At 43.6% G+C, this 18,720-nt stretch overlaps 2 protein-coding genes across 6 annotated transcripts in view; one reads left to right on the top strand and one right to left on the bottom strand.

Annotated features, from left to right (window-relative positions):
- Nucleotides 1-14,372, bottom strand: part of LOC128155006 (uncharacterized) — a 53,341-nt gene extending 38,969 nt beyond the window's left edge. The window contains exons 1-5 of one of the 5 annotated variants that reach the window (XR_008239502.1): nt 9,962-14,372; nt 6,848-6,940; nt 5,681-5,755; nt 4,453-4,550; nt 3,923-4,048 (exon numbers count right to left, since the gene is read on the bottom strand). Coding sequence is in view for 2 of the 5 variants with exons in the window: in XM_052816413.1 (XP_052672373.1) it covers nt 2,364-2,475; nt 3,923-3,967 (157 nt within the window). In the remaining 3 variants the exon portion in view is untranslated. Of the gene's footprint in view, nt 1-2,363; nt 2,476-3,922; nt 4,049-4,452; nt 4,551-5,680; nt 5,756-6,847; nt 6,941-8,909; nt 9,009-9,961 lie in introns of all 5 variants that reach the window. The other 4 variants (XR_008239504.1, XM_052816413.1, XR_008239503.1 and 1 more) reach the window with 4 other exon arrangements.
- A 270-nt stretch (nt 14,373-14,642) lies between these two features.
- DELE1 (DAP3 binding cell death enhancer 1) overlaps nt 14,643-18,720 on the top strand; it is a 22,568-nt gene continuing 18,490 nt past the window's right edge. The window contains exons 1-4 of the mRNA XM_052816387.1: nt 14,643-14,964; nt 15,096-15,207; nt 15,422-15,542; nt 15,908-16,051. Coding sequence (XP_052672347.1) covers nt 14,858-14,964; nt 15,096-15,207; nt 15,422-15,542; nt 15,908-16,051 — 484 coding nt within the window. The 5' untranslated portion in view covers nt 14,643-14,857. The remainder of the gene's footprint in view (nt 14,965-15,095; nt 15,208-15,421; nt 15,543-15,907; nt 16,052-18,720) is intronic.

Raw genomic sequence — 18,720 nt, 5'->3', positions numbered from 1 at the left:
TGTCGTGGTTTAACACCAGCCGGCAACTAAGCACCAAGCAGCCGCTTGCTCACACCTCCCCAGCCAGTGGGATGGGGTAGAGAATCAGAAAAGAAATAAAACTCGTGGGTTGAGATAAAGACAGTTTAATAGGACAGAAAGGAAGAAAATAATAATAATGATGATAATAATGATAATAATAACAAGGATAAAATGACAATAATAATAATAATAATAATAAATTAATTAGAATATACAAAACAAGTGATGCACAATGCAATTGCTCATCACTCACCAACCGATGCCCAGTTAGTTCCCAAGCAGCGATCTGCCCCCCACCAGGCCAACTCCCCCCCCCAGTTTATATACTGGACATGATGTCACATGGTATGGAACATTTCTTTGGCCAGTTTGGGTCAGCTGTTCTGGCTGTGTCCCCTCCCAACTTCTTGTGCCCCTCCAGCCTTCTTGCTGGCTGGGCATCAGAAGCTAAAAAATCCTTGACCTAGTATAAACACGACTTAGCAACAACTGAAAACATCAGTGTGTTATCAACATTCTTCTCATACTAAATCCAAACCATAACACTATACCAGCTACTAGAAAAAAAATTAACTCTATCCCAGCCAAAACCAGGACATATTGTGAGGTAGTTGTTGGGGAAAATTAAATACTCCTAAGATACACTGTCACAAATCCCTCAGAAAAAAAAGACAGGTATCCACCAAGGTGTTTTCAAAGAAGGGAGGCTTTGGATGAACGAGGACATCTAACACCTCCAGCTGGAAGGGGAAGGATGGGGAGGACTCTGCCATGGCACTGCAGGGAGCAGGGATCTGGATGCTGGCTGAGGCGGGCAGAGGAACCTCTAGCACCAAGCTTTCAAAAGGGCTTGCGAGAAGGCTGCATCAGGGACAGGTAAAAGAGAGGTAGGGAATGTGGAGAAGCAACTCCCAGAGGAGGATTTATGTTCAAAAGCAGGAATGCACCTGTGTCAGCAGAATGATGTGAACTCACTCATTCAAGAGAGGGGAGGTGGAAAGATCTTCTGTTATTACAGGCTCTCTACACTCACACAGGCAGTATTTATGGAGCAGAGCTGTCAGATGTAGCCTTTTTTCAGCATGCTGGACCTCTCTTCTGCTAGGTGCGCTCTGGGGAGGCCACAGAGAGCTTGGGGTGAAAGCCCGTGTGCATTTCCCTACACCACGGCTCCCACCTCTGCTGCAGTGCTCAGCACCCTTGTGGCTTACAGGAATTAATGATTCATGGATGACGGAAAAGCTGTGTTGCTTTTCTGGGTGGCTGGCATCCAGCTCACCTGGAAGAAATGATCTCAAATGAAAAAAAGAGGGGACAGCTCCCATTGGGATGCAGCATGGGCCATGCACCTCTCTCTGCAAGGGCAAGCATGCAGGCAGGACAGCTCTGGTGCTATGTCACTGGCTGGTGTCATCCTACACTTGGATGTGACTGACAGTGGTTGGTCAGCCTCAGGGTACTTAGGATACTGGTCTGTCCAGGCAGCTTTTTGCTCACAGCTGTAAGTGTCCCAGTAGAGCAGCACCCTGTCTGTGGGGACAGGCTCCCTCCTCATGCAGACAAGGTTTACAAAATGCAATGTAAATGGAATATAAAGCAGGCAGCTGGCAGAATCCAGGCAGGCCTGCAGATCCACAATGACTCACAGAAACAAATCTACCAGATGTTTCGGCCTCACAAGGGAGCCACACGCCTGTCCTACTGCAGGAATTGTGTTTTGCCTCCTGTTGTGTTGGCTTCCTGCAAGAACGCTGGAAAATGGTGGTGGTTTGAGAGTTACTTCCCCTTCCTAAAACTGGTGCTACAATAGGTTTCTGTAGTTAGTGAATATCAACAAGAAATAAATCAGAGCTTGGAGAAACGCTGTTCTCCACTGTTTCTCCAGTGTGGCTTGTTTACACTGCTGTGCTGCAATCTGAAAAACGCCATCTATAATGAATACTAAATAGTGGGAGTCTTTTTCTCAGCAATGTGTTACTAAACCTGATCGCTGTGCAGTATAATATGCTGGGAGAGAGCGGGGGCTTGGCTGTGTTTCTCTGTTTCATGCAGTCATAGAAACTGTCAAGCTTAGGTGCCTCTGTGATCTCCAAGCAGCATGTCTCCCTACACCCTTTCCTAGCTACCCATTTATTTTTAAAATGTTCCATTGTTACTGTAGCTCAGTTCTTTCAGCCAATTTTAATGTCATTATTATTTCTGTCTCTTTAAAATTTATCTACTTATGCAATTTTAATATTTTTTTTTCAAACCAATTCATAGTAATACGTTAACAGCTGCCTTGTAGTGGAAGTCACCTAGAGTTAACACTCAAAAGTCCTCACTATTAAGAAATGACTCACCTCTGTGATATAAAATCTGTACTGCATTGCCTTGCACCCCTGTCCTCAGTACATTCACATGTGTCTCCACTTCATCACCAAGAACTTTTCCGACCTTGCGGTGAGTACCTGCCTGTGGAGGGTACATGCAAAACCAAAGGGTACCAGAAAGCAAGAACATTTTTCTGCACACTAATGACTTCTAGAGTACTTCTACAGCTCCTTAAGCTTAAAGGACCAGGAACTAGAAGAGGTCCTATATTGCAGAAGATGGTGAAAAAAGGGACAAAAGAAGAAAGAGTCGTAACAGGGCCCCTGCTCACACTTCAAAATTCCTGTAGCCAACATGGAATATATCTGCTTCTATTTTGGGAGTTTGATGACACTTTTGATTTCCCTCCTCTGCCAGCAGTTTCATCTTCCAAACAGTTCAAGGCATGACCATGATGATAATTCTACATAACAAAATGCACAGCGGAAACTGTACTGACCCAAAGGCTTGTTAACACACAGCGTAGGTAAAGAGTTTGTTGGGTGGTATTTTTTTGCCCTTTAGAATACTGAATTCAGGCAAAATCAAAGTTTCTGAAAAACAGCAAATTGTTCATACTAGTGTAATGCATGTTCTTTCTTCCTTGACTTATATACTGGAGTGTTCATATAAATATACATACACTTCCTATACACAGAGTATCAAACACTCCAGCAGAAGTGGTACAAGACAAAGTATAATACCTTGTTCTGGTAAGATCAAACTTACAGTCACGTGGGCGCACTGAACAGGAGATACTAAAACTTATCACACACGTACTTCTTGTTGAGCTGTGCAAAGGTCATTCTGTTCTGTGAATAAGCCCATGTCAACAGCGAGCATATATTAGAGTTCAGAAAACACTTTGCTGAGGAGATCCAGGCTTTCTGGGTTAAAAGGTTATGAAATTTAGTCTAATCTCTATTTCTATTTTCTTAGATGTTCACTACCAATCTATTATAGGCAAAGACGTCAGTGCATCCCAAAATTAAGGTTTCCCAACTTCTTCTTTTACATGACCGTGACCATATTTTTATAAGACTCGCTAGACTTGTGGTTCAAACTGTTCAGAATTCTCTCAAGCTAGCCTGAAATATCTTTTTTAAATTAAGCTGATTTGCATCATAATTTCTCAGACTGAAAGAAAATAATTTCTTTTTGTTAAAACATTCCTTCCACCACTCTCAAGAGCCTTTTGTGTCTCTGTGCTTTATCACAGGAATTTCACATTTGGCACAGGGTTTCTCCTGGTGAGAGGTTTGTATCTGTTGCCTTCACAACTGTCCACAAAGTTCTTACACCTTCAAACAACTGGAACAACTAGCAGTCATCTACAAGTCAAACAGAACAACTAAGATACCAATTTAACACCCAGGAAAAGAAAAACACTGGAATAATCTGAATAATTTCTAAGCACACAGAAACTAATAAGGAGATGAGTGCTTGTCAACATGAATTCCTCATGAACAAAACAAGCTGACTCAATCTAATTTCACTCTCTGATGGATGAGACTTTGTGGATAAGGAAGAAACAGCCAATACCACATACCTCAATGTCACTGAGGCTCCTGACATTGTCCCACATGACATTCATGAGTGCAAGAATTCCCTGGCTAAAGTCATGACACAAATCTGGTTGGAATCTGCACTCTGAGAGTTAGTTTCCAATGGTTCACTGTGAAACGTAAAGGACAAATTGAATGGTTACTCAGCTGTTCATAAGTTCCATTCAATATTTTATTGATAGCCTGGATGAGGGAATGGACTGTGTGTTTATTAAATCTGCCAAGATTAAATCTGCGAAGAGCGGCTACAAATACATGGGGGATAGCAGTATTAAAAACTTTTGACAACTTGGACAAGTTGTCTATAAATATAGGAGTCATCTCAATTGTAAAAAGTGTGGCATTTTAACTTAGGCAGGAGTAAAGTGCACAAATACAGGATAGACATCAGCTGGGCAGAAAGCACTCTGGAAAAAAAAAAGATCTGAAGGTTCTGATAGATCACAAGCTGAACAAGGGTTATTGTCCTGTGCAAAGAGAAGACACTACGCAGATATATTAACAGAAGAATTACCTACAAGGCATCTTGCAGGTCCTTTGCTGTACTCAGTAACGCCTCAGTGCAGAGGCATATCCAGTCTCAAGTACTGCTCCTCAAGAAAGGTTGACAGGCTAAGCAGCAAGAATAACAATAATGGTTAGAGGTCTGGAAAACATGACCTGAATCAAGAGGCTGAGAACAGGAGGTGCTCAAAAGAGAGGCGGCCATGGAGAGATGCAGTGACAGTCGTGACAGAGTCAGGATCGGTCCAGTAACGGTCCTGTAGCAGACAAAAGTCTGCTACAAAATGGAAGAGAAACAACAGTTCTGCATATGCCAAGAACATCATAAGCAGATCTGATTCTATTGTGGAAGAAGAAGCTGGACTAAGTGATCAGCTGAGATTTCTTCCAGCTTTGGTTTTCAATGATTCTGTGCTCACCGATGCTGATTAGAGTTTGTCTGTACTCAATTTGTCCTGATGTACCCCAGTGACTTCATACAGTAATTGCTCATGCACATTTACATCATTTCTGCATTAACATCATCATTAAGGTTACAGTGTTTTACATTCATCTTACCATCTTAAGACTATCTGTCTTACAAATACCTTATCAAAATGCTATTTGCCAAACCAGCTTGACTTGCAACTCATTAATCAAAAGACATTTTAATAATTAGTCCTCAAATAGTAATTCAATAAAATCTTCGTATCTTGATTTTCCTTTCTAACCAGCGCAATGGGCAAAAGGGTTTGTAATCATTTGGCACCACTACTTTCAGACTCAAAGAATCTAAATTAGAGCTGCTGGTGACAGTCTCCCATTCCACTGCCACAATTTTAGAAACTACTACAATTTTAGAAAAAATTGTAAACATCTTGGGCCTCTCAGTTCCAGATTCTTATAGAAGACACCAGATCACTACTGCTGCCATTAGCATCTGGTCCAATCCGTGGCACAAAAGCAGGACCAGCACTACCTATGTCCATTCTGACATTGGGAGAGATGCACTTAAAATCTTCCCCAGATCACCCATTTCAGTGATTACACATCCTATATTAACAATGTATTCCTAATGTCTCTGTTAGTGCAGTTCAGCCTGTTATCTCCAGCCATCTCCCCAGTGGGCATGGAAAACAGTTTAAGATGCAGTGGCCAGGCAGGGCAGCTGACTAATATGACTGCTTCTTAGTCACAATTACTTCTCAGGGTGCCAAAGGAAAGCAGTGCTGCCTTATCAAATAATTATAATCAATTACCAATATTGATCAGAACCAGCTATAGCTGAGCTTCCCACAGGATCCATTGAATTAAATGGTTGTGCTGTAGTATTGCTGGAAGGAGAACAAAGATCCTTGTGAAGTTGTGCAGGTTCTAAGATTTATGAAAATACAGCTCATTTCACTGGCATACAATCAGTTAAATCAACATTATATAAAACCAGAAATAATACAAGCCACAGACCTTGTTAGCTCTGTATACCTTTACACCATTGTTAAATTGAGTTGATACGCCAGAGAGTGGAAACCCAAAAGATTCCAGATTTATCATCTTGATTCTTTACATTTGTTCTCAAGAATTTACACTGCTGCCAGCTCCTCTTCCATTCCGATTACCTTCTTTGTAACATATTGGCTTTCTTACTTTTACTGAATAATTCCTGGTCTATTATATCTATAATTATACTAATAATTAAGCATGCCTTTTCATCAGCTAGCAGCTAATTACTTCTGTTCCTACCCAGCTTGCTCAGAAAACAGTCAATTCATCTGTATCCATATCACTCTCACTGTTGCTAAGCAGTCAATGCTAGTCAGCAGTGGCACTGTAACTGGCGTTGTTTGGTTCACCCTGGCTTTAAATGTATTTTGCAATAGCTGAGTGATGGTGCCTTTCAACCTCAGAGTAAACGTTTTTCACTGGTAAGCAAGCTTTAGTCACACACTGAAGTGCAGCACCTGCTTGGCAAAGAGTGCTTATCCCCACCAGTTTCAGAGCAGCTTTGGAGCTGTTTGTAAGCAGCTACTACTTACTGCAAGGAGCGGTCTGTAATTGGAGAGACCCAGAAAGAATCAGCTACCAAACCACGCTCTACCAACTGCAGTCTTAGTCTTTTTTTGGTCAGACCTTACCCAAGATTTTGTTACATGCAAACTGAAGTCACGAAGTAATCTAAGCTCTCAATTCTCTCGCATTATCACAGTGAAGAACTACTTGCATTTACACACTGTCCTTCCAGACTTCTTGGTATACCGAATCATTCCTGTGTCCACTAATCTGAGAACTGGACATTGTCATCGTGACTCTGCTATCTCACTCTGGTTCCCACCAGCACAGCATAGATGGGGTCTGCCCCAAACCACTCAAGCTAGTTAGTATCAGACTTCAGTGATGCGGCGTCAAATCAGCCCAAATTTTCAAATTACCTGTCATTTTGTCCACTGTAGGTTGGAGAGAGAAGCTGATGTTCCAGGGCCAGAATTCCCACCATCTCCGGCCCTGGCAAGCCACTTCCTTCCCTGTTTCTCAGTTAATGAAATCAGTGAAATTAACATTAGTGAAATGTTAATGGCTGATATTTCCAGGCTTCCTAGAGACTGGGCTAGGCCAAAACCCTTAATCCTTTTACCTGATTCATGACTGCATACTCTGAAATGAAGAAATGTTGGCAAATGAAGTGGTTGTGCTTGATTCCAGAGGAAGGGAATTAAAAAATGAGGAAATTTGTTAAAAAAAAACCGCTCAGAGTGGCAGCCAGAAAGGCAAAATGTTTTCCGATGGCAGGTAGACTATTTCAGGATTCTATATTGGAGGCTCAAAGCAAATGCATATAACCTGTCAAAAAAGACTTGAGAGAAAAACAAAAAGCTAGCATCATAAAACAGCAGGATCAGGGAGGCTGTTGGAAGTTAAAAGGTATCCTGCAAAAAGCTGAAGTTGTCTCTGAAAAAGGAAAACTAAAAAGAACATAAATTCTGGCAGACTAAATGTAAAAGCACAATAACATAGACTGAAGAAAGAGTTTAGAAGCAGTTTGCTAAAGAAATAATAAAAAAAATGTAATAAATCCTTCTTGAACACATCAAGAGCAAGAAGCTTGCAAGAGCCAGTGAGCTATACAGGTATGAAAGAAGCACTCAGAAAAGATAATGCCATTGCAAAAAATCTCAAATTCTTCTTTTAAAAATCTCTGTTCACCTGGAGAATCTCAGAGAAACTCTGAAACCAGTATCTGGTTTATAAGGCATTCACAGAAGGCTTGTCTTAATTTAAGGTTGTTAAGAGTAGATAACAAACCACACAAAATGAATAACATATCACTGGGCACAGATGATATTCATACAAGGTTTTTACAGAATGTTAAATATGAATCATCTGAGCTAATACCCTTAGTATGTAACCTTTTGCTGAAAATTGCCGCAATTATCAAAGGACTGGAAGGTAACTAATAAGAAATCAGTTTTTAAAAATAAATCCAGTGGTGATTCAAGAAACCACAGATCACTAAGTCTAATGTCCATACTGGTCATATCGGCTAAAGCTCTAGTAAAGAACAGAATTAGTGAATACATGAATAAAAGTAACACATTAAGGAAAAGTAAACATGACTTTTGTAAAAGGAATCTGAGCCTCCTAAATCTGCTGGAATTCTTTGAAGGAATCAAAAGCATGTAAATAACAGAGAAATCTTCCCTGTATTTCCAACTCACCCCAAGCTTCCAGAACCCTCAGACACTGAAGGTCTCATCAAAGGCTTTTAAATAAACTGAACAGCCAGGGACTACAGGTAAGGACCTCACAAAGTTAAATAGTTTCATATTGGAAAAAGAAGGCAAGACTAAAGGATGAGTTTTCACAGTGGAAGATGATCATCAGTGGAGTCCCATGGGGATTAAGGTCCATTGTGTTCAGTGTGTTCAGAAGTGATCTGGAAAGTAGGTGGAATAGTGAAGATTTCTGATAAAAACTAAATTAATCAGGATAGTATTTACTACAAAAACTTGAAGATCTCATGACACTGAGCAGCCTCATAATAAAGTGGAAAATAAATTTCAGCCCTGACAACTATAATCTGCCTATCCATGAAAAGCAATGCTAACTTTACAGAGTGATAGGCTCTGAACTAGTTTGCACAATTTAGGAAATGCATCTTGATGTTATAATAGCTAGTTCTATGAATACATCACCTCATTGCTCAAGAGCAATCAAAAAAAGAAAATCAAAGGTTCAGAGTTCTTAGGAGAGAAAAGTATGACTTTGCCACTGTATGAATTCATGGTGCAACTGCTTCTCGAAAACCAAGTGCAGTTCTGGTACCCTTGCCTCCAAAAAAAAAAAAAAAAAAAAAAGGAAAGAAACCGTAACAGGAAACAGAAAAGATACATGGCAGAATGACAAACATGGTAGGTACAAAACTGCTTCCATGTGAAAAACAAAGTTAGCATGCAGAAGTTGAATAGGAAGTGATCACTTGCCATTTGTATTTACCAATTGTACTGAGCCGGCCGGGAGCCAGAAAGGGGAGACAGACATTGTACAAGAGCTCTGTCATGTGCCTTTTTGTTCAGCTGCTGAAGCCTTCATATTCTGTCAGACAAAAATTTCAAGGGATATGTAAGAATTGCAACAGCTAGGTTTCATACACAATCCCAGCATGTTTTCGGGAAAAAATATAAGGGGAAAAGGGAGGAACAAAAGACTGCTGTACTTGCAGTACTTTTTGTTTCCATTACTTCATTCACAATCATAATTCATTAGAGGTCTCCACTTCCTTTCCCATCTGCCCTCCCCAAGCTACAATTTCTGAATTAAAATAAATAAAAAAACACTTAGGCAGCATTTACTAACACCTGACTATGGCAATCCAGCCATGTTGCTTGCCAGCCTCTATAGTGATGTATTTTAACACAGCTCCTCTCACCTTTTTACATTTCTCTCATTTTTCAAACTCCTTTGAGCATTGTGGGTTCAGGTTGTTAACTCAGCTCCTTCAAGGACAGCGCTACTTTTCATTCAGTCGTGCAGTGGCTAGTACCAATTGGTCCCATACCTGATAACAGCCTTAAACTACTGGCAAGCTATTAATAATATGCAAGCAATCATTTTAATTGCAACCGGGTGTCTACAATTTAGGAGCTGTACGAAGAGTTCCTTCTAGCTAAAATATTATTGTCCCATTGTGCATTTTGGAGTTTAGCTCTCATTAAAAGTAATAGAGGGAAATAGTCTGTAGCAAACTGAATGTGTTTGTTTTCACAGTTCACCTCCTGCTCCTCTACACTAAAACACACTCTCACTCAGTGACAAGACCACAGCTGTTGCCATCTTTTACTTACCTGCTGAGTGCAATATTTAGCTTGAGGGACACTGAAGTTTTCTGTTTGTTAGTTATCAGGTCAATAACTCTCACCTTATCACTTCAGTTTCCATTCTGTTGATAAAACCTGTCAGCCTTCCTTGAGTGGTTCCTGGCCCTCAGAAGAGATCACACTAAAGTGGCACAACCAAGTAAATCTGCAAGGGATGTGCTCCTGACTTACCAAAGGGAAGGGGGGAGGGCTTGAATTTCTCTCGCTCTTCCTCCTTGCATGGCTCCAATGTCCAAGCGCTTAGAGCTGTGCTGAAATCCTCCCTACAGATCCAGCAGTTCAAGTCAGCTCAGGTCTTTGAATATGGCCCAGAGGAGATGTCTGTGGAGCTGAAATTGATATGTTTAAGCGCAAGAGACAATAATCATTTCTTCAAGTATAAGCTAAAAATACCCAGAAGAAAGTGGAATTCATAATGGAGATTTTAAAGATCTGTGACATACCAGAGTCTGCACGAGGGTTTTAATGAGAGAGAAGCCAATTTAATTGGTCAGTGTGAGCAGATGCTTTGCTGGGTGAGTGGGCTATAACGTCTCACATTCCCATTTAATGCCAGGAGCATCACCGCTGTGCTTAACATGGCTGCGACAAGCCCATGTCAGAGAAGCGCATTGTCAGAATCGGGAAGAACCTTGATAATCAACATCTCTGCGTTGTCAGATCACAGAGCTGAGACAGAAGGAGAAAGCACTAAAAAGAGAAGGCAAAAGCTGACAAAGGAACATTTCTAAAGGTAATTGCATGACTGACCATCTCCGGTTGTCATTTGTTTCATTATTATGCTAGGCATGAAGCTAAAACAGCCCGTTAAGTTTTAAAGTCTGTTAACGCTGCGTTAACAGGGAGTTGCTGAGTACCAGGGTTAAAATCTGCAGGCCTACCCTGTGAAAACACTTCTGGAGTGTATGTCACCATTCATAGGAAACCCAGAAATAACTTCCGTGGACCATTCAATTATAAGCAATCACCACACAGCGCTCCCTCTACTTGTGGCATGGCTCATCAATCAGGTTTTCTGTCACCATGTCTCTTCTCATAGCAGTCACCAGAAGGCTGTGAGCTCCCTCCGAATTCATGTGACATTTACTGTCAGGGGCTGTCAACACCAAGAGATTCTCCCAGGGCCTCAGAGTTCATCACAAAGCAACAAGATATATCCCCAGAACGCGGTCCCAGTTCCAGCTCTGGATTACAATGACTGACTGAGGGGCTTTGCAGCAGTCAGGGAAGACTGAAACGGCAGTGTGAGCTACAGCTTATGCCCAAACACCTTCCCTTTCTTATTTTCTTGTTAGAAAAATACAACCACATTAAGAGAGGTTTTAGGCCTATGATTAATTAAGACTTCCTCAAAAATGCCCCTTATAAACTTATTAAGAGAAAGATGAGACTGTTTACTTTGAAATTTAGCCTTCCCATCTTCAGCATTGATCCTGCATTCAATGTCTGGTTAACAATACAGTGACCTAGTGGAAAAAATTTATAAAACTTAATAAATTGCAGTTGGCAGTATTGACAGAGTGTGTATATGCACATTTGGTTTCATATGAACATATTACAAGAAATCTAATAAAGTAAAACAAACACATTTTCTTTGTCTGTGAGCTGTGAAACTAGATCATCTGTAATTACAATGTTTCGAGTATACTTGGTGAAAGTCGTATGGTGGGGTTTTTTTAGTGGTAAATTTCTGGCTTTAGGAAAAAAAAAAAAAAAAACCTGTTGTGTATCAAAGCTTGCATGTTCCACTAAGTTACTTTGCTCAAGATGCAGAAAAAGAAAAACACAGATGAAAACCTAAGTTACCAGAAGACCACTATGAGACAAGAGGGAACAGCTCCAGCACCCAGGCAATAAAGTTCCAGTGGCAAATATGTCTCAAAGAAATAGTCAAGAACTTAGAGATATGTTGATTTTGCCTGGACTTTAAGGAGGGACTGGCATTAACAAGCATTTAAACCAGTGAATAAGAGAGTGCTTTCAATTACAAGGTTTTAAAAGACCTCAGAACGTGTATAATCTCCTAAAACTTCAATGTTTGTTTTTAACTTGCTTTCTACAACCAGTCTGGTTTCCTCTTCCCACCAAAATAAATCTATTTCTTAAGGAGCACAGTATTTATTTCCCTAAGGAGCAAAGTATTTATTTTCCTAAAATTATTGTGTGATAACAAACAGTCTTCTCAGCCTCTTCTCTTACACTCTGTGTGCTAGCCCACTGATCACCATCATCTGAGCCCAACAATCCAGGCAATTTTCCATCCAAATTACAGTCCATTTATCCAATCCATACCTCAGCAATTTGGTAAGATGATAATATGGGAGACCATGTCAAAGGCCTTGCTAAAGTCAAGATAAACAACACCCACTGCTCTCCCCTTGTTCTGTGAGCCAGTCTCATCACAGAAGGCAATCAGGTTGGTTAGGCATGATTGCCCTTGTCAAATCCATGCTGGCTGTTCCCAGTCACCTTCTTGTCCTTCACATGCTTAAAACAAAGTTTCCAGGAGAAGGTGTGCCATCATCTCCCAGAGACCCAAGGCTAAACAGAGTGTTTTAGAGTTGCCCATTCCTTCTTCTTACCCTTCTTGAATGCGTATGATGTTTGCCCTTTTTCAGTTACCAGAATCCTCTCCTGATTACTGTGATCTTTCAAAGTGGTCCTGCAATGACATCAGCCACCTCCCTCAGCACTCCTGGGTGCATGGACCACCACCAATGGTCAGAAATGCTGTAGCAAGACACTCTGCACCTGCAGCAATTCCTCATGGCTTATTGCCTCTTCCTTCTCAATGTCCTTTCTACTCTCTGACTGCAAGCTGCACGGACACAAACTAGCTGAGCTGGGAAGACACAAGAAGCAGCTCTCACGCAGAATGCACTGTCCTCCTGCCTGCATAGCTGGAGTCATTTCTCTCCATGACATTTACTCCTTTAGCCACGTTACTCCACAACAGCCTACATCTCTGATCTTTGCTATCTCAACTTTGTCTTGCTCTGGACAGTCCCCTTCCTCGTCTCTCAGAATCCCCCTCTCATCTCATCTTCATTTGGCTATTTTCCTTCTCCAGAGTAAAAGACGCAAACGCACAGCAACTGCACAACTGACATTGTTCAACTCCTGTGGCATCCTCACAATATGAATCAAAACAGATTAGCTCTGCTATTGACTTGCCAGTTGCAGGAAAGAGAGAGTATCACACACCGAATGACTCGGGACTTGAAAGGAAACTAGGACTAACAGCATTAAAAATACAGGGATTAGCCGAGAAGATCTTGGATGAACCAATACCAACAAATGCAGTTTAAGTTTTTGGAGCATTAATTACTGATATCAACTTGATAAGTGAGAAAATTAAGGCAAGATTATGGAGTGGAGATACTGATGTTTCTATTTTGCATGTAATTTTCATCCCCAAACAAACTGTAGTAGCTTAGCAAATACCAGTCTACTAACATGAGACAATTACAGACACATTTACTAAAACAGACAACTAAATGACTTTGTAATTAAGGTATTTAGCCAAATCTGGGGTGAAAAGGATAAAGGATTTGTGTGCCATAAGACACTACAAAAAAATAAAAGCTATGGAAAACCAAAAGGAATTCAGTAGTTTAAAGCAAGCATTTAGGCTGATGAAAGAGAGTGATTACGTATCTCCTGGAAAGCCATGCTTGGAGCTAACCTTGCAGCCAGCCAAGCATAAAACACAGATAATATTGAACAAGAAATACCAGTTCATAACAGGAATTACCAGCAAAGAGAACACCATATTCTGGAAAGAGAGACAAACTGCCAGAACAACCAAGAATTTCTGTGCCTATGGAATGAAGAAATAAACAAGAAAGTACGCTGTTCAGCTGAAACAAGCGCAGGGACAGCAATATTCATACTTCTGAAGGAAACCACTAGGGTAAGGAGAATATAAAGCATATCTTTTTCTTACATTGGCATGCCATGCTCTCGGTTGGGAACTCTGCCATCTCCTGTTGCAATACGGTTGAAACACACTGGCCAAGGAAGGCCCCTGCGAGCACGATCAATCACAAAATCAGGCTGACTGCAGACAAGAGGTGGATGCAGGTTCATACACAACCCAAACCAAAACCACATCTTAATGCATTTTTTACACATTTCCATTCACAAATGTTTTGCATTTACACCCATTTCCCAGATATAATTAATCACATCACTGGTTACAGGAAGATCAAGTGACTGAGTTTCTGTTCACACCTGAAATTACTTTCTTGCTACAAGAAAAGTATTTTGCAGTATGCGATTTCTCCTTGTCTTATCTCAATTGCAGGGCACCCAAATGTCCACCTGCGCTGCCGTTGCAGGCCATTCTGGGTCTGGAAAAGGCACGGTTTCTTAGGCGATCTCAGGTTTGGGTATACTGCAGCACTCCCCGCTACTAATTTGGTCCCTACCTTCCAAGTCCTCACACCCAGGGCGTTTCTCCGGGCTCAGGGACTTCACAGAAACCCCAGATCTGCAGCACAACCGGCTGCCCCCACCTGCTTGAGCTTTCCAAGGGGGATTTATCATCCCCCGCCCCCGAGCCACAGGCGATCCCCAGAACACCCAGACCTACAAGCGACCCCCGGGCCTTCAAGGAACACCCGCCCCCCCAGCACCCACTGGGCCTACAAGGCACCCCGACGCACAAGGGGACCCCCGGGCCCTAGGCGGGCCCCTCCAGGCGGCCCGGGCCTCCCTCAGCCCCGCCCCTCCCCCGTCCCACAGCACGGCCCTTCCCGGGCCGCCGCGGCCGCCCGCGCCGTTCCCGCGCTCCGCCGGGCGCCGCTCTAGCTCCTCTCTATGGTACGGCGGTGCAGTCTATCCCTGCCCGGCGGGTGGGCTCGGGCCGCCTGAAACCCCCTCCACGGAGCTTTAGCCCGTGGGGGCTCCGCTCTCCCCGCAGCCCGGTGCGGGGGCCGCCGCCCCTGCCCCGCGGGAGGCCCGGCGGGCCCGGCCGCTCCCCCTCGGCCGCTCGGTCCTCTCTATGGTGCAGGCCGGCGTCGCTCGGCGACGCGCCCTCTGTCGCTCTGTCGCCCGGCGGGCGGGATGTGGCGGCTGCTGCTGGGCCGCGGCCTGGGCCGCTGCTGGCCGCCCCCCGCCCGCCCCGCCTGCGCCGCCGAGCCGCCCGACGGCCGCGGCCCCAGCCCCGAGCGGTGAGTGCGGCCCGGCCCCGGGGCCCGGGGCGGGGGGGGTGTCCCCCTGCCCTCAGGGCGCTGCTGGGGGCGGGGGGGGGCTGAGGGCTGACTTCTGGCTTCACGGCGTTGGTGTTTTCTGGTTGCTTCAGAGCGCCCGCTTGTCAGGATGGACGGCCCCGGGGTGGCCGGGAGCGAGGAGGAAGGCAGCAGCCCTTGCCCGGCCTGGTGCCCCGTTACTCCGTGCTGGAGGCAGTCACCTGGGTGAGGAGCAGCGGGCAGGGCCGGGTGTCCCTGGCCGGGAGGGATGTCTCCAGGAGGCTTTGGGGGTGGGAAAGGGGATGGGAGCCCCCGGGGAGGGGAGCCGCGGTGGGAGGGCTCCTCGAAAGAGAGCTGCGGACAAGCTGCCGGATGGAAACGGGACAGAAGGAGGGAGCAGCGGGGCTGTTTTCCTTGACTTGTGTCTGCTTTTCTTCAGGGAGCGCTCGGTGCGCTGCTTCTGCAGGTGGTCAGACAGATCTCATGGCTGAGATCGCTGCCGGACGCCAGGAGAGAGCACAGGTCTCTCTGGCTTTCTTCGTTGCCCTCTCAGCAGACAGGTTAGCAGCTCTGGCTTGTGAGAAAGGACTGTGGGAGGGCCCGGCTGTCAGGCGGGATTGCCGCCTCGTGATATGTTAACTAAGACTGGAAGAGAGCTGTTGCAAGAAGCTGACAACCAGCTCTCAAGCTCTCTGGGGAGAGTGAGACCTGGTATCTGTCAGGGGAATCTCGCTGCTTCTTAACGAGTTGATACAATCCCACTTTGCATCCCGCATGCCCTTACCTTTGTTTTCCCTTCCGGACCCTGCTCCATGAACTTTCCTCCTGCTTGGCTTTGTGGTCAGAGCAGAGAAGGGCGCTAGGTAAATATACAGTCCAGTGTTGTCTCCTAAAGCAGATGCTGCTTTTGTGCTCTATATTTCAGTGGTGACTGAAGCCTCAACCAGCTGCCCTGGTGTGCAGCTGGGGTCCCACTTCCTGCAGAAAGCAAGTCCGGAGGTGGTACCAGAGAATTCATCCTCAGGCACCCCCTCGGGGCAAGGAGAGAGCCAGCCCTGGACAGCAGTAGGTATGTGCAATGTGCTGTGGGGCAGGATACTTGTGGCAGAAAGACTTCTGAGTCTGAGTTTCCCCAAGGCAAAGCTAGGAGCCAAGAAGCATATATCCATTTATTGACACTTGAGGACATAGGTTAGAGTGGAAAGACAAGAATTTCAGAGAGATGAATCAGGAGTCCAGAGACAGAGGGAAAAAATCTCCTGGAGGCAGGGAGGAGCCTGTGCTGTAACTGCAGGTGAGATCGGCTTTACCAATACTGGTCTGCATTAGCGACCTGATTACAGCATCCAGTTTGTTCTTTTATTGTGGACAGATGTTTGCAGCCAGAAGGATTCAGGAGAATACTGCACCATTGATCTGGGAGACTTGTGTACATGGTGGGAAACTAAAGGAATTATTTTCTTCCTGGAAGGTGAGGATGTATTTCTGAGCGCTTATGCTGTAGGTAAGACAGTGGAAGGAAGTATCAAAGACATTCTTATTAAAATGAGTTTTATAAAAATAGTAGAATATACTCCAAAAAAATTGAAGTCTTACCCAGGAAAGCATGTCCTACATATTAAGTTTAAACTCATGTCAAGGAAGATCAGATGAGGCCTACAACAGGGCTACTCACTAGATGTATAAACACTAGTAACAGCTCCAGGAAAATTCTTAGAGGCAGGAAGCCTGCTGGAGCAAGTAGAAAGGGGACAACATGTGATTGTGGTGTCGGAGAAGCACGTAAAAAAGCCAGCCCACAGATGTTGGCTAGATAAGGTGAGGTGTTGCAGAAAAGGTCACAGGGGTTCCCCATTCTTTGCTTTCTTCCAGATTTTTGGCTTTCTTCAGTGCTGATTTAAGCTACTGCCCATCACTGCTTATCAAACCCATCTCCTGCCAGAGGTTACCATTCCCATCAGTTGGCAAATGGAGCATTTTGTTTCCATGTCTCCTAATTAGCTCCAGGAAAACAGCCAGGTTAATTTACCTAAACTGCCAATTAGACTGTTTAACCCATCTGCTTTTGCCTGGAGCATATTAAGAAGCACTCAGACACACTGCCTCGCTGGCAGATTACTGGACATGGACCTCTGGGAGAAGTGGTAGGGAATAAGTGGAGACAGTGATGCCTTCAGTTGGCACAGCTGAACATTCAGGAGTGAACGTGTGCCTGTGTCTGACAAATAGTTTCCTACAGAGAGTCAATAGGAAGAGCTTTTAGGCAAACTGATAAATTCAACGGTGACAAGTCACTAAGGCCACGTGCTCTTTGTTCGGATGTTCTGCAGAAGCTGTGAAGTCACTGAGCCTCTAATGACGGTATGTAATCCAGTGCTTAAATCTGCTGTATGACCAGAAGAATGAACATTGACAAAATGGACATTGGCTTTTAGAAAGGGGGGGTTCTTTGAGCCGCAAAACTGCAAAAAATGTAATTCTAAGTTGATAGAAACTGTGTTATAGAATGGAGATGTTAGATACCTGGATGAGTGTGCTACATCAAAGAATCAAAGGTCTTGAAAGGATTTAGGAAGCCATTTTTCGGGCCAACTTGCTCCATTGCAGAAACTTAAGAGAGCTGTAAATCTATTAAGAGTTCTTTGGAGAAGTCAACAGGCATGTGGAGCAAGATTATCCAGCTTTTAGCTTTCTGAAAATCTTTCAGCCAGGACCTAAAACAAAACTATCTGGAGAAATAAAGCTGATGTGAGGGAAGATGGAGGGGCTACTCTTGGGCTAGTAACTCCTTGAAGTACAAGAAATAGTTTTCACAATGGAGAGCCATTACTGGTGGATTCCCTTAAGTCCTTAGTTGAAACCTGTTCTGTTCTGCACAGTCAGCAGTGATTTGGAAAAAAGAGGTGACGAGTGAGGTGACAGAAGAAGCAAATGATACAAAATTATTCAGGACAGTCAAATCTAAAAGTCACAGCAAAAGATTGCACAAAAACTAAAACCAGGGTAATCCCAAGGTAGGTTAAATTGGTAGACACGGGGGAATGTAACTGTAAATACACATACAGAATGAGGAGTGTCAAATTAATAATTATATTGCAGAGGGAACACTTAAAGTCACCATGGGTATGTTTTTGATAAGGTTAAGTCAGTGCTCAGCAGCAGTGAGGCCAATTAAATGTTAATTATTGTAAAGGAAGGAACTGAGGATGAGACAGTATCGTAATTTTGTGTAAGTCTATGATGCAGCCACATCTTGAACACTTAGGGAAAAGACACTCTGTCTTAAAAACAATAACAAAAATGGCATAGAAAAGGATGACAAGGAGACAATTACATACAAATAGAGACTGATGCTTCAGCTTAAAAAAGAAGTGGCAGAGGGTGTGCTAGTGCTCTGTGAAACTAAAAGTGTTGAGGGAAGGTGAATAGGGACAATATTTTTCATAATACACATATTAATAGGCAGCACAGAAATGGTGAGGTAGCAAGTTTGAAAAAAGGCAAAAGACAGTACATGTTTGGCTAGTGCACAGGTAAATTGTGGAACTCATTGCTACAGGCCAGAAGTATAAATGGGTTCCAAGAAGTGATTAGGTAAAATTACACATTCAAATTAGACTTAATTGGTCCAGCCAAAACCTCCTGCTCAGAAGATCACGGAACAGCTGATTGCTGGAAAGTTCTGCCAGGAAAAGTGTGACTTTATAATCCCTGTTCCTTACCCTTTCTGCCCAAGCA

Source organism: Harpia harpyja, chromosome 20 (assembly GCF_026419915.1).
Source record: "Harpia harpyja isolate bHarHar1 chromosome 20, bHarHar1 primary haplotype, whole genome shotgun sequence".
In the NCBI taxonomy this organism is placed as follows: domain Eukaryota; kingdom Metazoa; phylum Chordata; class Aves; order Accipitriformes; family Accipitridae; genus Harpia; species Harpia harpyja.
Note: the sequence above shows the minus strand (reverse complement) of the source record. Positions and strands in the feature narration are given on the sequence as shown.